The sequence below is a fragment of the Notolabrus celidotus genome, chromosome 24, assembly GCF_009762535.1.
Source record: "Notolabrus celidotus isolate fNotCel1 chromosome 24, fNotCel1.pri, whole genome shotgun sequence".
In the NCBI taxonomy this organism is placed as follows: Eukaryota; Metazoa; Chordata; class Actinopteri; order Labriformes; family Labridae; genus Notolabrus; species Notolabrus celidotus.
In genome coordinates, this window is record NC_048295.1 from 8231854 (window position 1) to 8248421 (window position 16568).

At 41.6% G+C, this 16568-nt stretch overlaps 1 protein-coding gene and 1 long non-coding RNA gene across 3 annotated transcripts in view; one reads left to right on the top strand and one right to left on the bottom strand.

Annotated features, from left to right (window-relative positions):
• The window catches only part of runx1 (RUNX family transcription factor 1), a 39392-nt gene extending 25174 nt beyond the window's left edge, over positions 1-14218 (bottom strand). The window contains exons 1-2 of one of the 2 annotated variants that reach the window (XM_034678211.1): positions 13842-14218; positions 11970-12082 (exon numbers count right to left, since the gene is read on the bottom strand). In XM_034678211.1, coding sequence (XP_034534102.1) covers positions 11970-12027 — 58 coding nt within the window. In that variant the 5' untranslated portion in view covers positions 12028-12082; positions 13842-14218. Of the gene's footprint in view, positions 1-11969; positions 12083-13841 lie in introns of those variants that run through there. The other variant, XM_034678210.1, reaches the window with a different exon arrangement.
• LOC117808456 overlaps positions 1-16568 on the top strand; it is a 75895-nt gene that overhangs the window by 9336 nt on the left and 49991 nt on the right. The window contains exons 4-5 of the long non-coding RNA XR_004630327.1: positions 1688-1741; positions 5898-5999. This is a non-coding gene — a long non-coding RNA (uncharacterized LOC117808456). The remainder of the gene's footprint in view (positions 1-1687; positions 1742-5897; positions 6000-16568) is intronic.

A 16568-nucleotide genomic window follows, 5' to 3' on the forward strand; every position in this document is an offset into this window, starting at 1 on the left:
AATAATCTCATCTTGGAATATAGGCTCACTTTTTTGTTACACAAACACTCCCATGTCAGGATTAAAAAGTTCCCCTCTTGGTAAACTCCCCAAAATGGTTTCAAACTATCTTGATTTGCAAAAGAAGAGTGTGTTTTCTTTGTGTGTGTTTTTACGTGTTGAATTATTCAGTCGGCCTCTGTGATGAGAGAAGATGGGCTTATTCTTGCTTAACTCAAAATTGATTTTCTGACACAAAAAATGAAGGACAGAGAGAAGGAGAGAGAGAGAGAGAGAGCCAGGAAGAGAAAGAGCATAACTATTCAATCATGCACACACTCAAAGTTTGTTAAATGTTCATCCTAAATGGAGATAAAATGGAGAAAGACTGGAAAAAATGAGACGCTGTCTCTGACAGAGAGAGACAGGGTGAGACCGAGAGACAGCACGACAGATAGAAGGAGAAGGATGGAGAGAGAGAAGAAGAAGATAGAAATGCCTCAGGCTGTGTTTAGTGCAGTTTGAATGGCTGAGCAGGTGCATTAGAGCAGAAACTTTTAACTCACACACACACTGTAAAAGAAGAAACACACACACACACACACACACACACACACACACACACACACACACACACACACACACACACACACACACACACACACACACACACACACACACTGAAGGCCGGACAGTGAATGTGGACGTCACAACTGATCAGAAAGGTTTACTGCAGAGGTGTCCAATTCTGTCCACTCCATAATCCTGTTAGAGTCCTGACAGATAATCACAAATTCAGGAAAACTCAACTCAGACGAATATGAAGTGTTCGCTTCTAAAGATGATTTTCCAACACTTTCCAAAATTCATGTCTGACGTATCTGAAGTATAGTCACAGATGGGCAAAAGGACTGTTTCTCCCAATAACAGTGAGGCTGAGGAGCTAACGTTTTCAAGTTAAGTCTTTCTTTCAAGGTGTTTGCAACTAAAGAATCAAACCAAAGCATACATAACAGATGAAGATGATTTTATTGTGACAGATAAAACAAAACATTCACCTTGTAACAAGTATTGTGGCATTCCACGTACCGCATGGAAGGAAAGGGAGCCCTGAAAAGAGAGCCATACCACCAAATGTAACTTATCTTATAACATATAACTTATAACTTATCCTATCTTTGAAAAGAGCAATTTAAAATGCCAAAGGAATCATTTTTGCCACAGTGTCAACAGGCAGTGAATTTCTGTGGACTGATTTGATATGTGTTTTTCATGTAAACTAATATAACATCATATCTGGAGCGTAGCTGTATGACACCTGAGGAAACCCTGGAGACTCGTAGGTGTAAGCTTCAAAATAAAACACCCAAAATAGTACTGAGGGTCTGTAGTTTGTAAAGAATATTAGGTTGACTGATATAGACTGATGAATAGAGAAGCAGCAGTAGTGTGTGGACGGAGAGATGAGTCCAGGCCTCGAGGGCAGGAAAAGAAGGATGAGAGGAAGATTGAGGAGGAGATCCCGGAGGAAACGAGGGATAGAGAGGAGGAGGACAGCAGAACCTGGACTGATAGGGAAAATCTTTTAGTATCAGTGCGTTAGAGTTTTATTATAAACACTAGATTCACATATAAGATGTGTCATGAGGAATACAGACTGAGATAAGTCATGTACAGGGAAACTGATATTTACTTTCTTCTCTTTTAGGGAGTTTCTGGAGCTAAATTTGGACACTATCCGGGAGATGGCACCAAGTTTCAGGTACTTTTCAAGCATGTCACCTTGTTGCACCACAGCAGAGATAACTATTATTACATCAGTTCATGTTTAAGCTCATTTCTGTACTTGTTGTTCATGCATTGCAAGAACAACACGCTACAAGCGACACTATATTCCTTGAAACATCAGAGAAGTTCTTTTGTGCTTCTTCTACCACTTTTCTAAGATACAAGTTAGTCAGTTCCTTCTTGGCGTCCTCCAGCCTGTCCATTACAAGCAGCCTCATACTGTACATACACACACCTCCATCTCCCCGTCATTATAGACAGCCACAAAAATCAATGAGTGTTTCCATGGCCCAGATCACTTCTGACAGTTAGAGAAGGAGACTTCCAATCAAGTAATTAGCCATTCACACCCCTCAGGCTTTGGTTACTTTGTGCTTCTTGTAGCATCTGTTAGCGTGTACGTGTTTATGTGTGTGTGCACGTTTGCATGCTAAGTAACCCAGAAGGTTCTGCAAAAAACACAAACGGGTCATCAAAGTGGAAGGAACCATCAGAATCAGCCAATCAGACACGTTTTAACCCGACCACACGGGGACGCATGGAGTCCCAAACGAGCCGATGAATAAATCAGAAGCCTAAGTCGCTGGGCGGAATTTACAATACAGAGTAGCAGGGCGCTAATGGGTGTGGGCGACACACACACTCATATAAAGATGACTCTTTGCATTTAGTTGGTAACCACAATGTGGGGACAAATGGGGATGGAGGGAAGGAAATGGGGGTGAGGAAAGGGTGAGGCGACTCTTTGCATGACTTCTTCGTTAACCACAGCACCAAAGGGACCTCGCCTCGCCTCGCACAGGACACCCGTCCCACCAGACTTTACAGACATGCACCCGCCGTCTCGCCCATTAAGACTGAGGCGAAGCAGTGCGGTCTGGAGAAAAAAACGCGACGGGAACGCAGAAAAGCAGCGGATGAATCGGAGGCCCCATCGATCGTGAGATGGCTGTTCGCTGTTGGCGGTTTCTCGAAACTTCAGGGGCGGTTAGAGTCAGCGGGGAAGTGTAGCGAAACAACGAGGGCAGATGAAAATGGGGTGATGACATTTATTTTAAAAACAGCAACATGAATTTCCTTCGTTTTGTTGGTAAAGTTGAAATTATGTTCATGCAAATGAAAAGGAAGTTCAAGAAAACAATGCAAAGTGTGTTCACCGCTAACCTTAACCCAGCTGTAAACACAACCACTGACACACACACACACACAAACACACGTAGGGTTTAGCATCGACCAATGTTGATGAAGAGCTGGGATTGGGTGCACACTGTGGTATGGTTCAGCTCTACCATCAATCTAGGTCTGTGGCCCAGCAAGTGGTTCCCTTTCACACACGCAAACACAGATCCACACGTTCTCAGATCTAACCAAAGAGTGGCCAAAGACTAAGAAGTATGAGGTTTATGGTTGTAGATAATAATCCCACACACTCTTTATTACACACTCACACACCACAGCTTGTAACCTCCATTCAGCACCTTAAGATCTCTGCTTGCACACCAGGAAGACACCTAACTGGAGGCGTATGGCATCAGAGAGGTCAAAGGTCATGAGCAGAAAAACTTCTGAAACTAATTTGAGATCACAGAAACCTCTCCTAATACGAAATATGCGTCCAGGTTTGATATGAAAAAGCAGCGGAGCGATTAAGCAGGCGATCGGAAGGAAGTGAGAGAGGAGAGCAGAGAGGGAGGAGACGGAGGAGGAGAGATGAAACGGAGGAGAGGAAATGAAGGGATCTTTATTGGAGCTCCGTCTTCCTGCTGCAGCTGATGGAGGAGGACAGGAGGAGGGATACACTGTAAGAAATGACATGAAGATCTAACACTGAGGGAACTATAACTATAATTCTATGTTTTAATTGACAACATTTAGAAATTACAAGTATGTTTTAGTACATGTAAATGCAGAATATGGGGTGTTTTATTATTTCTAATGTTAAAACGTTTTAAACACTACTTAAAGTCTGATCAGCAGATGACTTTTATTCTCTTACACGACCGAAAATACTCATTCACAAATTTGAAATTAATCCACCATGGAAAGTAGTCCCCTGAAAACACATTGGTTCTGTCAGAATAAATACAATTTGCAGGAAAAGTAAAGATAAACTCTAAGATGTGGGAATCCGTGATAAAAACCATCCTCTAAGCGCTGACATTTTTTGCAGTGCAAAGTGCCGAGATCAAACAGCAAAGCCTGGCTGTGTGATGTGTGGCCAGATCGCCACATGGGAGCCACTGTGCATGCATGTGTTTGTGCGTAGGTGTGTGTTCTGCCTGTGCGAGTGAACATATGTGTGTGTGTGCAGAGTAAGCGCAGAATTCTGTGCTTATTCCCAGGCTTCAAAATAAGAGCCAGAGATCACAGCTGGACGGTCGACCCACAACACTCAGACATGTATACACAGAAGAGAGGGGGGGAGGGAGACTTCCTTCTGGGTCTCTTTACGGGTGTGTATCATCACGTGTGACTAAACATATACTTCTGTGTGTGTGTGTGTGTGTGTGTGTCACATGCTTATGCTTCTCGATAGTGCTGAATCATAATGATTTTTGCAGGCTCACTGAGACAGAGGTAAAAAACTTTACTGAGTGTCATTCTTGGATGCATAAAGGTGACAAACACACACACTCATGTACACACACACTTTTGTTTAACAGTAAAATTGGTGTTCTACATTTTTAGACTTCCACAGTATTTTCCTCTCAGACGTTTTCGGAAATTCTGTTGCAAGAAAGGCACGGACACACAAACTGCTGCATGCTGGGAATGATCATAATCCCCAGAGGATGACTCCTGGTGATTTTTCCAGGAAACCTCCTGACTTTCTCTTGGCACCAAATTACTTTTCCAATAACTTTTAAACAATAATCAACAATTGAAGGATAGTTGTTCTGAAAAACTGGTGGGCACTGTCCTGCTCCCCAGAGGATGACCCTCTGTGTTTTGCAGAACACATGAGCTTTCTTTCCTCTATTGACACTAACAGGATAAACAAAAACATAGGGGTATATGAGGGCCATGGTTTGTTGCGTGCATGGTCATGCTCTCCAGAGGATGAACACTTATTTCAGATTTTTTTGTGATGCCTTATAACTGGTGTTGCATGGACGTATAGTGGAGGGAATTGTGGCCCAAAAAGTGACGCTGTATCAGTACTTGTAACCTTTCTGCACATTTTATGTCTTTGTGATTATAAGTAAAGGTTTATTTCACTAAATTATTCTCAGACAGAGTTTATTTTAGGGCAAAACATTACTGAAACCACACCTGGAACAGTTTCTCCTGGTGAAAACATAAGCTGGATATTGGAAGGTCATATCTTACTAAGATGCATTAAGAGCTTGAAGCTGCAGTAGGTGCACCTCACACAATGAAGAGAAGCTAAATATAACACTGTAACGGAAATGGTTGATAGGCTTAAACCAATTTACTTTCAGTTTCTCTCTCAAATGTGGTTTTACTCAACAACTAATCCCTTCAGATTAAATCAAAAAGAAAATGCAAACTAACAAAAGACCAGGCTGTGAGAAAGATGAACATAATTGTACAGAATGATGTTGTCTAAGCCTGAAAACAGCTGTAGCAGCTGATGGCCTACCCTGTCAGCTCTGCTCTGCTCTTTGAACACAGTGACCGCTTCAGAAGCAGTCGTAAACTGAGGGGAGGAGAAGGAGGGGTTTCTGGTAAAGCAACTCCACTAACTTCTCATAAGTCCTCCCTTTCCATCTATTTCTCACCCTCTTCCTGACATTTTTAGCTGTTTGAAAGAAAATAAGTGATTGTGGGAATCAGATTGGCTGGGGAGACGGACTGTAATGTGACAATTCAGTCATGTTAAAGTCATTATGCATTAAAATGTAGATTCACCTGTATTTGTGTCTTTATGTATTCATTGAATCTGTGATCTTCATTACTTTTATATTATTTTTCAAGTTGCTAAGACTGTTATCATTGCATTTATCAATATTAGTGATTGTATTATTATTTAATGTATTTATTGAGAAAAAGAAAATGTAAATGTTTGTGTATTTGCTCTTTAAATGAATAAACACACATTTTTACATGATGTCCTTGAAGTAGCCAGGGTAAATAACCTTGCTTTACACCGCTGTGTTTATTTTCAGCAGCAGTCTGCAGAGGAAATGGTAAAGAAGGCCTGTTGCAGCAAAGATGGAGGACAAGGTGAAAGGACCACGCTGATGATGCAGCTTGTTAACAACATGAAGGTAAGACACACATTACATGACATGCTGTAATAAACACACAATAATATGCACAGTGTGATAGATATAACAACACTGCTCCACATTTAGAAATATGCAGGAGTGTCAACGTGTCGCGCAGTTACTCTTGGATCATTTTGATTACTCACTGACGTCCAGGGATCCCTGGTTAATGCCACAGCACTTTTCAGGAGTTCCACTTTGGTTGCTGTTCTCTCTTTATGTTTTTTTATTTATCAATCATACACTTCAAATAAGCACCCTGAAGGCTTTCATTGCAACCTCCCTGTATTTAATAATCAAGTTTAAAGCTCAACATAACGTAGGTTTAAAAACAACAGATTCCCGTTGGTTACCTTTCTTCTCAACTTCTCTTTCCTCTCCTCTCTCTCTTTCACTGCTCCTCCCTTCTTCCTCTTACTGAGCTGCATAAATAACGATTTCCGTTCCTCTTCTCTCGCTGGTGTGTTCAAACTTCTTGTTGTTGATACACATCACACATGCCGCACTCAAACCCAGAGTTGAAGTCCAGTCCGGTCTCTCTTGTGGTTATTTATTGCGAAACCTGGCTTGGTTTGTGGCTTTGCTTATTGTGTGTGTGTGTGTTGAGACAAAAAGACAGTTGGTGTGTGTGTGGTTTACCAGCATGGCTAACCAATATACAGTTCTCTATATGCAAAGTGCTTGATTACACACACACACATGCACACACACACACACACACACACACACACACACACACACACACACACACACACACACACACACACACACACACACACAAAGATCTTGTATCTGTATTCATTTGAATGTCTGCATGCAAATCCCACAAAGACAGGTATTTGCATTAAACTCTGCTGTATTAGGTAACACACTGATGTCTAAACAGTCCATAACAACATCTGTGCAAATGCATGGTAAGAATACACACACTTTATTTTCCTCCTGCAGCAGTGTGTGCAGTTTTTGTTGATGTATGTGTGTGTGTGTGTGTGTGTGTGTTGAATGCGAGGCCTCTCTCTAACGGTCGCTCTGTCACACACATCCTCCTCGCTTCCTTCTCCCCTTACTATCTCCTGTGTCTGTTACAACTCACACACACACACTTGCAGACTCACACACACACACACTCACACACACAGGGCAAACAGACATTATGAAACAGTGAAACAGTCTCTGTTTGCTGAATAAGATAGTGTAAACTGCTGTCAGTGCTCTTAATAATCAAAAGCATGTTTATATGAAATAGAAGAAATCCTCCTTTAAAAATGAACAACCTTGTTTCTTTATGTTTTATAACTTTAACACATCTGTCAGAAACACTCAGTGACACGCAGTAACCTCTCTGTACGGTCTGACTGAAGAGAGTTTCCTCAAGCTCTCTGATTGAAGCTGTGTTTCACAAAGTTACATAAAGGATGATGAATAGTGAGCGGGTTGTTGATGCAGATTGGACGCTGTCATGAAAATACTACACACTGTACCTTTAATTTTTGCCATTTATTTTATGCCATCTAAAAAAATAATAATAATAACAAAACAAAATAACAATAACAATAAAAATTACATTATATATAGGAATAATAATAATTACTGTTATTATTATTATCATTGACAATGATATTAATAACAATTATAATAAGTACTGTTTTTACTGTGAATAGAAATACAAATAATTATTATCCCAATTATTGTTTTTCTATAACTATTAATATTATATAAATATCATAATTATAACAATAAAATAATAATAAAACTCATAATAATATTAAAAATAATAGAAAAAAGAAAGAGAATAAGAATTGTTATTATTATTAATGACTGACTGAAGATGAGGACCGTTTATATGATAAAACATAATATATATTTACATAAGAGATGGAATAAAATACATGTGTCATGTTTTAAATTAGATTTAATATTTATTCAGATGTGTAATGGACATATTCCCCTCATCCTCTTTGATTTTATCTCCACTTTCTTTCAATCAGTGCGCAGTGGAAACTCAAAAAACCCTCAGAAAATGCACATAATGTTGAATTAAAAGGATCAGCAGTTTTAATAACATATTATTTAAGTTTTTTAAAGAACTGACATTTTCTGATTTGCAGGATCATATGAAATAATCAGCTGTTTTTCCTGTTTGCTTTCTGCTAATCATGTTGTTTTTTTCTGCTATCACTGAGCTTTAATATTTTTTTAAGGGTGAAGAAAATGAGTCAGTAAAGTATTTAAAACTGGCAGCCATATGATGCCAGGATCCCAGAATGATCTTTATCAACCTGTGGTGTGGGAGCAGAGCTGAGTCCAGTAAGATGCTGGCCTGCAGGTGACCTCCTGACCGTTCCCCTCTTGTCCACTCCAGAAAGCACAAGTGTTTTCTGACACTGTGATAAGTTATGAATGTGAGAAGGCCCATATATTAACTCCTGTGTGAGAAACTAAAGTGCTCTGAGAACATGTGAACGTCTCACTGAGGTCGCACTCCCACAGTCAGCATCACATCTTCTAAAATCAGCCCGAAGCAGACCTGTGCAGTTTCCTCTGTTACGCTTTGCCGCCTCCTGATAACACACTCTCTCTGTGTCTCTGACACTCACACACACACAGGCAGACACACACACACAGCAGGTGGAGCCTTCAGATAACCAGAATCAGCCCAGGACAGGCGAGTGTGATGCGAGACGAGAAAGGCGAAACAATGTGGACAAGTGCAAAGTGGCTGATGAGGGCTGGAGCGTGATGGGTTCAGACGTGGAGGGAGGTGTAAATTAAAAGAGAGAAGAAAAACAATGACAGAAAAACAAGCTTTAAAGTAGGTTGATATATGAACTGTGGGAAAGGGGCAATGCAAATTCAATGAAGGGATGATGGAGCACAAAAACAACTCGGAGGGGCTCTCGTTGTAAGACCAACATGATATATGGAGCGGGAAAGAAGGGATGGAGAGGGAGGAGAAAGAGAAAACATAAGCTTCCTCTTAATGAAACACAAAAAGTTCAAACTGAATTTTTTAAAGTCTCACCAATAAAATATTAGATTTAAATTTGATTAAAAAAAACATGCTGTTACTTTATGGTGACAGGTTTCATCTTTATCTGACCGACACAGAGATTCATCCAAAGTGATAAACATGCTCAGTCAAAGCTTTGATTCTCAGTCCAAACCAATCAAATTCAGAGCAGCAGATTCAGGCTGGACTTCTCTTTGAGACCATGGGTGCTGGGGCCTTATTCTGGAGCCTTAAAGCTGCAGTAAGGAACTTTTGTTTCAGGTGTAACTTCAATGAAATGAAGTCATGCAGAAGCATCAGTATTAACTTCTAAAAAACTCCTCACAGGAACTTCCTTCCACGTTGTTGCAGTTTCTCTAACTTCCCTCACAAGATAATTTGGCTCATGAATAAGAATACCTTTGTCGTATTTGTTTTTGGAGAACCTGCCAATCATCTCTTCCACAACCCAAATCTTCCCCTCGCCTTTAGATTCTGCATTCGTACACAAAGCTGTTGACACAGATTAGCTGCAGCGACCAGTTAAGAGTCATGTGTTTCTGTCTTTTCCCAAGCTGGACCAATTCTGATAAAGTGACGCTCAGATTAGTACAAGCAGATAATCTCAACAACTACTCTAACTGCACACACACATTCAGCTGATAAAGTGTGTGTCTGGTACATTCGGTCCAAAACTTGGAGATACATCAACACATGCGTTTAGACACACAAACACGTGTTTACATGTGTAGATTTCATGCTATAGACGCTATGATTGGAGGAAGCGGTGACATAACAGCTTTTGAAAGACCAATAGGATTGCAGGAGGAGAACCCAATCAGAGATGAGAGTCACATTGATTCCCAACCACTGATTGGTTAACCACATGTGATGCGATCAGCTGGGGAAAATCCTCCATGCTGCGGTTTGATCGATGAATTTACGGTGAAAAGAAACTTCTCTTTCTATGTGGAAAACTGATTCATTTCGTTACTTTCAACCCGGCCCTGAGGTTGAAACACCAACCCACAAAATCTGTCACGCCAACTGTGGTTATGCTGAGCAGGCCGACCCCAGTGACTGACAGCAGCTTCTTGCATGCAAACATCCTGTGTCAAACTGTTGATGATGCATGCACACACTCAGCGTTGTAGTCAACTAACCGCACTGCAGGGGCGGGAAACACGTGGTCTGGTGTCTTTTTGAACACCAGCAGTTGCAGCATGGCAGAGACAGATAGGCTCACAGTGACAAACAGAAACCTGTTAATATCACACGTTTACATTCTCAGCACCCAACCTATTCTAAAACGGAAAACACACCTAGTTATACGGTGGATGAGTGGCGCGTTTAAGTCTGTGCAAATGTTCATAGCAATGAGAGACGTGAGAACACAGCGAAGAGTGGGCGCCTTCTCTTCGTGGGCTACCTAGATTTAACAGGAAACACACACACTTCACGTACACACACTTTGTCACGACGTGTTCTTCAGAATTTCCACAGAAAAGCCAAACATGCAACGCCTGGTTTCCGGGACCCTTCTCTTCACTCTATGAGAGGAGAGTGTCACACGCAGAAAAGCAAACAATGCACTAAAAGAGGCTGAAAGATTTACAGAGATGTGCATCATGACTTAAAGTCATCAAACAAATAGACAACCAGTGTTGGGAAAAAGAGGCAGACATGTAGAGTCATCCTCACAGCTGCTGGTTGATGCAGCAAGAAGGAATGCATGCTACATTCCTCACTCTCCTCCCTCCTGTCATCCCCCTGTGAGCTGGGAGGCTGCAGGCTCTCAGGAGCAGCCATGACACAGGGAGGTTCAGGAGTCTCTCTCATGTTGACAGGACACCTGAATCTCCAGCTGCACTAAGAGCAACTTCATCTGCTCTGACTTTGCATATGAGTGGTTCCAATGTTTGCATCAGTAACCATGAGAGCAGTAATGTCATGTTTATGGAGACTTTAATGTGACAAGAGGAAAATGTTTTATAGTGCTTTTCAGGGAAACTTCCAAACACAAGTCAAACTGGAGATTCGGTCAAGTTAAGCCAACGTTTCCTGCCAAGCTCAGAGAAATCACTTATTAAATATGTATCATGAAGCACATTTTTGAATGTTAAACACCTCATAAAAATTGGAAATTGTTCAGACATTAATTGTAGTTGCTTTGACGTCACCAGTCGGTTTCTGAGGAGGCGTTTTGAAGCCAAATTATGTTGCCCGCCATCTTGGAAATGCCTAATCAACCTAACTTAACCTAACTCCTTCCCCTTGAACCCTTGTACAAATAAAATAGGAACTATATTGAACAAACTTTTTTGAGCCAGCCTGTAAACATGTTAAAGTCTGCTGTAAAACTTGACATTTTAACATTGGTGTTAATGGAGATTCCTCTGCTTTTGTAGCCAGCCTCTAGTGGACGTTTGAGGAACTACAGTTTTGGGACTTGATTGGATATTGGATGTATTTGTCTTGGATTTATAAAGCCAGATAGCTGCATGGAAAAAAGTTAAGGAGAAAACTTGAATATAAAGTTGCAAAGCTAAAAATAAAAGCGCAAAATAGGAACCAACCAAGAGCTTCACTGTCCTTTTGTTTGAGGTTTGACGTGGGCGTTTGTTCCAGCTCTGTCTCTTGCTTTCTGTCATCTTTGCAAATAGTTAACAAAGTTTCCACTAGCACCTTGTTCGACACAGGCTCATGTGAATTAGATTCGGAATTTGCAGCTACTCATGAGCTAGCAAAACCAACATTTTGAGAAGGATTAACTTGATGTCAGAATGAAAATACAAAACAACATAATCCATCTATGGCTTGTTCTTACCACCTGGGTATGAGACATCCATTAAAGTCACCAGTCAATCCTCTGCATATACAGTGTTACATTTAAAACCATATGAAACCAGAACCAACAAACACAGTCCAACAGAGCAGCTTAAAATACACCAGTACCTACATGCACAGTCAAATCCACCTACCTCGTTTACAAGCTGACTGATAGGACGACAGTGACTCAAAGATACTGTTGGATGCCATCAAATTCTGGTCCTTTTGTTGGCGTCTGGCGTTCCCCTCCACTCTTTTTCAAACCCTGTGCATGGATACAAATGAACACACAACAAAAGGTGAACATGAGACCTCTCAACCAGCTGAACATCAACATTCATGGCCCATCTCTCAACCACAAACCACATCTTTCTATGTGGGCGTGTATATGAGTGAGTCTGTGAGGGAATGCATACTCTTCATTGATTCTCACCCTTGATAAAAACACATCATGCAGCTATAGAAAGTCATTGTAACACATGTGGTTAATTTAACATGTGGCATTGAGGGTGTGGGGTCATTTCGGGTAGATTGTCTCAGATATGAAAGTTTAAAGCTGTTAAGTTTGGTTAGATAATGATCTCATCTGACTTATTAGAGTTGAACTGAGTGTGTAGGTGTAGACATTAAATGTGTCATCAAGCTTTTTGGCATTTGCAACCAAGAGTAACCACTGACTCTAAGTTTCTTATGATTTTAAGTCTTCTGTCACTTCTAATGGATGTGGCCAAGTAGCTAAGTGGATACATGGTCGAAGATGTTGCAGTTCTCCAACATGAAGCCCTAAAACAGTCCTTTAAAACAACACTAATGATAACGTTCTGAATCTGAGATGATAGCAGCACTCACAAAGCTTCTTTATCAGCTTCACACTGAATCCCACAGCTTTCTTCTCGACATGATTACACATGTTTTCACTGTAGCCTCATAGCAGGAGTTAACCATACTGAACTTTCCTGTGGTTTCCTGCTTTGTAGACCGTGACGGTCAGCTCACCCAAATGAAGATATACGTCTACTGCTGAACTGACTGTCTCAACTCATGTGTGGAGAGCTTTTATAACTTTAACCTGTAATCTCTGAGGTCTACAGTTGAGTTTTATCTCTAGTTCCTGTCTATATACAATTGACTGTATGTAAATATGGACAACTTGCCGAAAAAGTGAAGCCAAAATACTGCAGAAGTCTTCCTGCACTGTCTTGCTACGTCATTGACAAGCCTCATTGGTGTTATTTGGACGTCTTTATAGAATGTTCTTCTGATGAATATTGTCAAAAGATCCAACAATCAGAAAAGAGAAAGTGTAGGAGGCGGGGCAGGACAAGCCGCTCAATAGACCTAGTGATAGAATTTATAGATAGATGACATGACGTCATTTAAAAGGGTGACATATTTCAATATTTTCCACCCCCCAACAACCCCTCCTTTGACCCAGGTACTGATATCCATCTCCTGATGCCATGGGGAAACATCCACCTGACTTTAGCTTTGTCTCCACTAACTTCTCCAAAAGTAGAAGCATACATGAAAAGAAACAACACAACATTTTATTCTCTGTATGCAAAAAAACACCCTAAATATTTATATATAATGGAATCATGGTTGCACTTGCTTACAGTCTTGCTTTGCGTGTTAAATCTGTTAAATGAGGTCAAATTTGTAGCAGGAAATCTGTAGTTTTCTGTGACAAATAAAGTCCACGGTGCTTCTTCCCCCTGTTGAAGTAAAGCTCATAGTATGTACTTTTTAAGACAGTGGGGAAACAAATGAATGGGGCGTCATAAAATAAGATTACGCATCAGCTTTGCCGTGGTTTGTTTGTTGTCATTTGTTTACAGCGAGCTCACCAGGGAATCAAACTCACCAGGGAGTCAATCTAACCCTGCTTTCCTTATTTCATGCAAACATTTGTTATCAAAGCAAACAGACTCATATTAACTTTGTTAATATGTTACAGCACTGAAAGAAGTATCTTTAAACCGCAATAATAAAGTCGCAGAGGCTGCTTTTCAGCTTCTTCTTACCCCAGCCGAGGCGTCCCGGTCCTGGGCAGAGGTGGTAGAAGAAGCTCCTTGTGGTTTTCTCCGGTTGACTCAGATGCAGAGTACTCCCCAGAACTCCCTCATTTTTCTACCTTTCTCAACTTGCGGTGTCTCTTCACTTGCTCACAGCCCTCTTCTGCTTCCGCACTGCTTTCTCTCAGCCGCCATGCACATCTTCCTTGATCTCTGCACGCTCTTTATGACTCTCTCTCTCTCTCTTTGGTTTTGGTGTGTGGTTTGAACCCCCCTGATGAGGACTTTGTGCTGTCAGATTTCACTCTCCTCCTCGCCCGTTCAGTGAGACCTGGCGATACCAAAAGCCACGTAAATTTGGTTTCTATTAATCTGCCATTGTGGCTTCTGGGTATTCATGCATGTGTGTGATTGTTTGTGTGTGTGTGTGTGTGTGTGTGTGTGTGTGTGTGTGTGTGTGTGTGTAGTCAAGCTAACCACCTGCCCCCCTCAGCCAACAGTTTTCATGGAGGAAGTAGCTGTGGTTAGGGCAAGCGAAACGGAGGGAGAGGGCGTTGTGGTGAGTGTGTTTTTTGGAGCGCCCATATGTGCGTTTGTGGTTTGATTGTTTGTGTGTGTGTGTGTTTAAGGGTTCAGAGAGAGTGAGTGATTCACCTCTACTCCACCAAGACCCACTGCAGGTCAGACCGTTAGACCACTGTGACCTCTAGTGTGTGTGTCTTTGTGACTTAGTGTGAGTGTGTGTGAGTGTGTGTGAGTGTGTGTGAGTGTGTGTGTGATTAAGGTTAGTTTCTGGAGAGTTTTGTCTGGGATCATGACCAACATATCATTTATAAAACATATTATTAGCTATGTTGCTCTATAGTGGGATGCACTGCATTTATAATGATACTTAAAGGAGAATTCCGTAAATTTTACATATTAAAGGCTTTGGAAAATGCTTTGTCCTCTTTTTAGCGTGGACTCAGCTTGTTTGTCTTTATTGCAGTTCTGACTCATTTTCAAAGAGCTGCATCAGGAGGCTTTACGGCACATGTTAGATCACAACATCTTAGGCCATTGCCATTATGTCTTCATGCTGCATGTGAGTGTGTAATCACACATCAGACACCTGCTGGTTAACTCTCTGTAATTAGCCTTTTTCGGGGGTAGGGTTGATGGAGTGCAAACACACACGCCCACAAGCAACTTGACCCTCAAATCCACGCCTCTTTACACCCCAACACCTGCACTGACACACTTCTGCTCCTCCTTAACTCCACCTCTGACACCTCAACGCATACACACGCACAACGCCAGGACAGCTGCCACCCTGACAACGAAATGTGATCATATTACAGACAGCATACGTGTTATTTATTTCAGTACTTCTTGATGCAGTTCTGTTGGATCAGGTGTCCTGAAGTAAATCATGACCGGGATCTGTCAGGACAGAGGGTAGTTGAGGACTGGTTTGGGAATCAGGCCGCTTGATGTCCGACTGTATGTCCTGGGAGAGCTCAGTCGGGGGCCGCTCAGCCGCCGACCTCCGACCCAGCTCCCAGACACAACATGACCTCCAGCTGCAGCTTCCTGGGTCACAGTGGGGTCAGACACCGAGGCAGGGGGCTGAGTAAACCGTCAGCTGAGAGGAAGAGGGAAAGAACGGGAATCACATCACAGGAAGCATCTCCAGTTTCCAGTTTTGTCTGTAAAAAATAGCTAACTATGACCTTTATTTGACGACAAATCCACCACAAGCTGTGAGAAATACTAGAGCAAGAATCATAACAGGCAATTACTGCAGATAAAGTACAGATGTATTATTTGAGACTCACTGTTTTTCACATTTTTAAGTGGAATCAGGACATTTATTAAGAAGGAGAGGGACAAAAAATATCAGCTGTGACTGTCAGATTGATCAAAAAGTCCATGATATCAACTCATAATACATAACAGGCTGCACAGTGCTATCCTGTACATTACAGTACATTAAGGCTCACTAATTTATATCATAATACACTCTATGTTGCATAAAGTTAGGGGCGTTGCCACCTTGAATGAATGCACTTCTTTTTACTGTTGTGTAAAAACAACCACAATAACAATCTACCGCCTCCTCCTCCTCCTCCTTATCATCGCCCCCCACAGAGCTCCCACGACATCAAACCCCATCACGTCTGGACCCGGCTCGCATGTGTGTGTGTGTGGGCACGTCGCTGTGTGTGTTCTAACCAGCTGCTAAAATACAACAGTTGAAGTAGCTTCTGAATGATCAACAAATAAACGGTGGATTTAGAAGCTGCAGCCTGGATGCGATCCAGTTTTTAGATATTTTCGGCGTGAGTGTTCTGCTGCATGCAAGCTATAAACAAATGAAGAGATCATTTGCTTGGACAGCTTTGCATGTGCTATAGCTTTGATATTGAATATCAGAATCGTTGTTGTGGAAACCTCATGTTTCCCATCGAGCTAAAAGCAATCTATGGCTGGAGCTGACATCGTCCAAAGTCTTGCATCACAGCAGCCAGCTGGAAAGTCAGGGGGATTCCTGAAAGCCTCCCCAGAGTTAGCCCTGCCCACTCAACCTGGTGCCACCGTCTTCCAGGCTTTTAACCCCCGTGTGAACAGAAAGAATAAAGACAAATGCACTTAACTCAACATAGTTACACATTCTTTTATCGATAGGTCACAGAGATGCTGGCATGACATTGAATGGACTCGGTGTAGAGGATGAAGTCAGAGGGGAGGGGATGG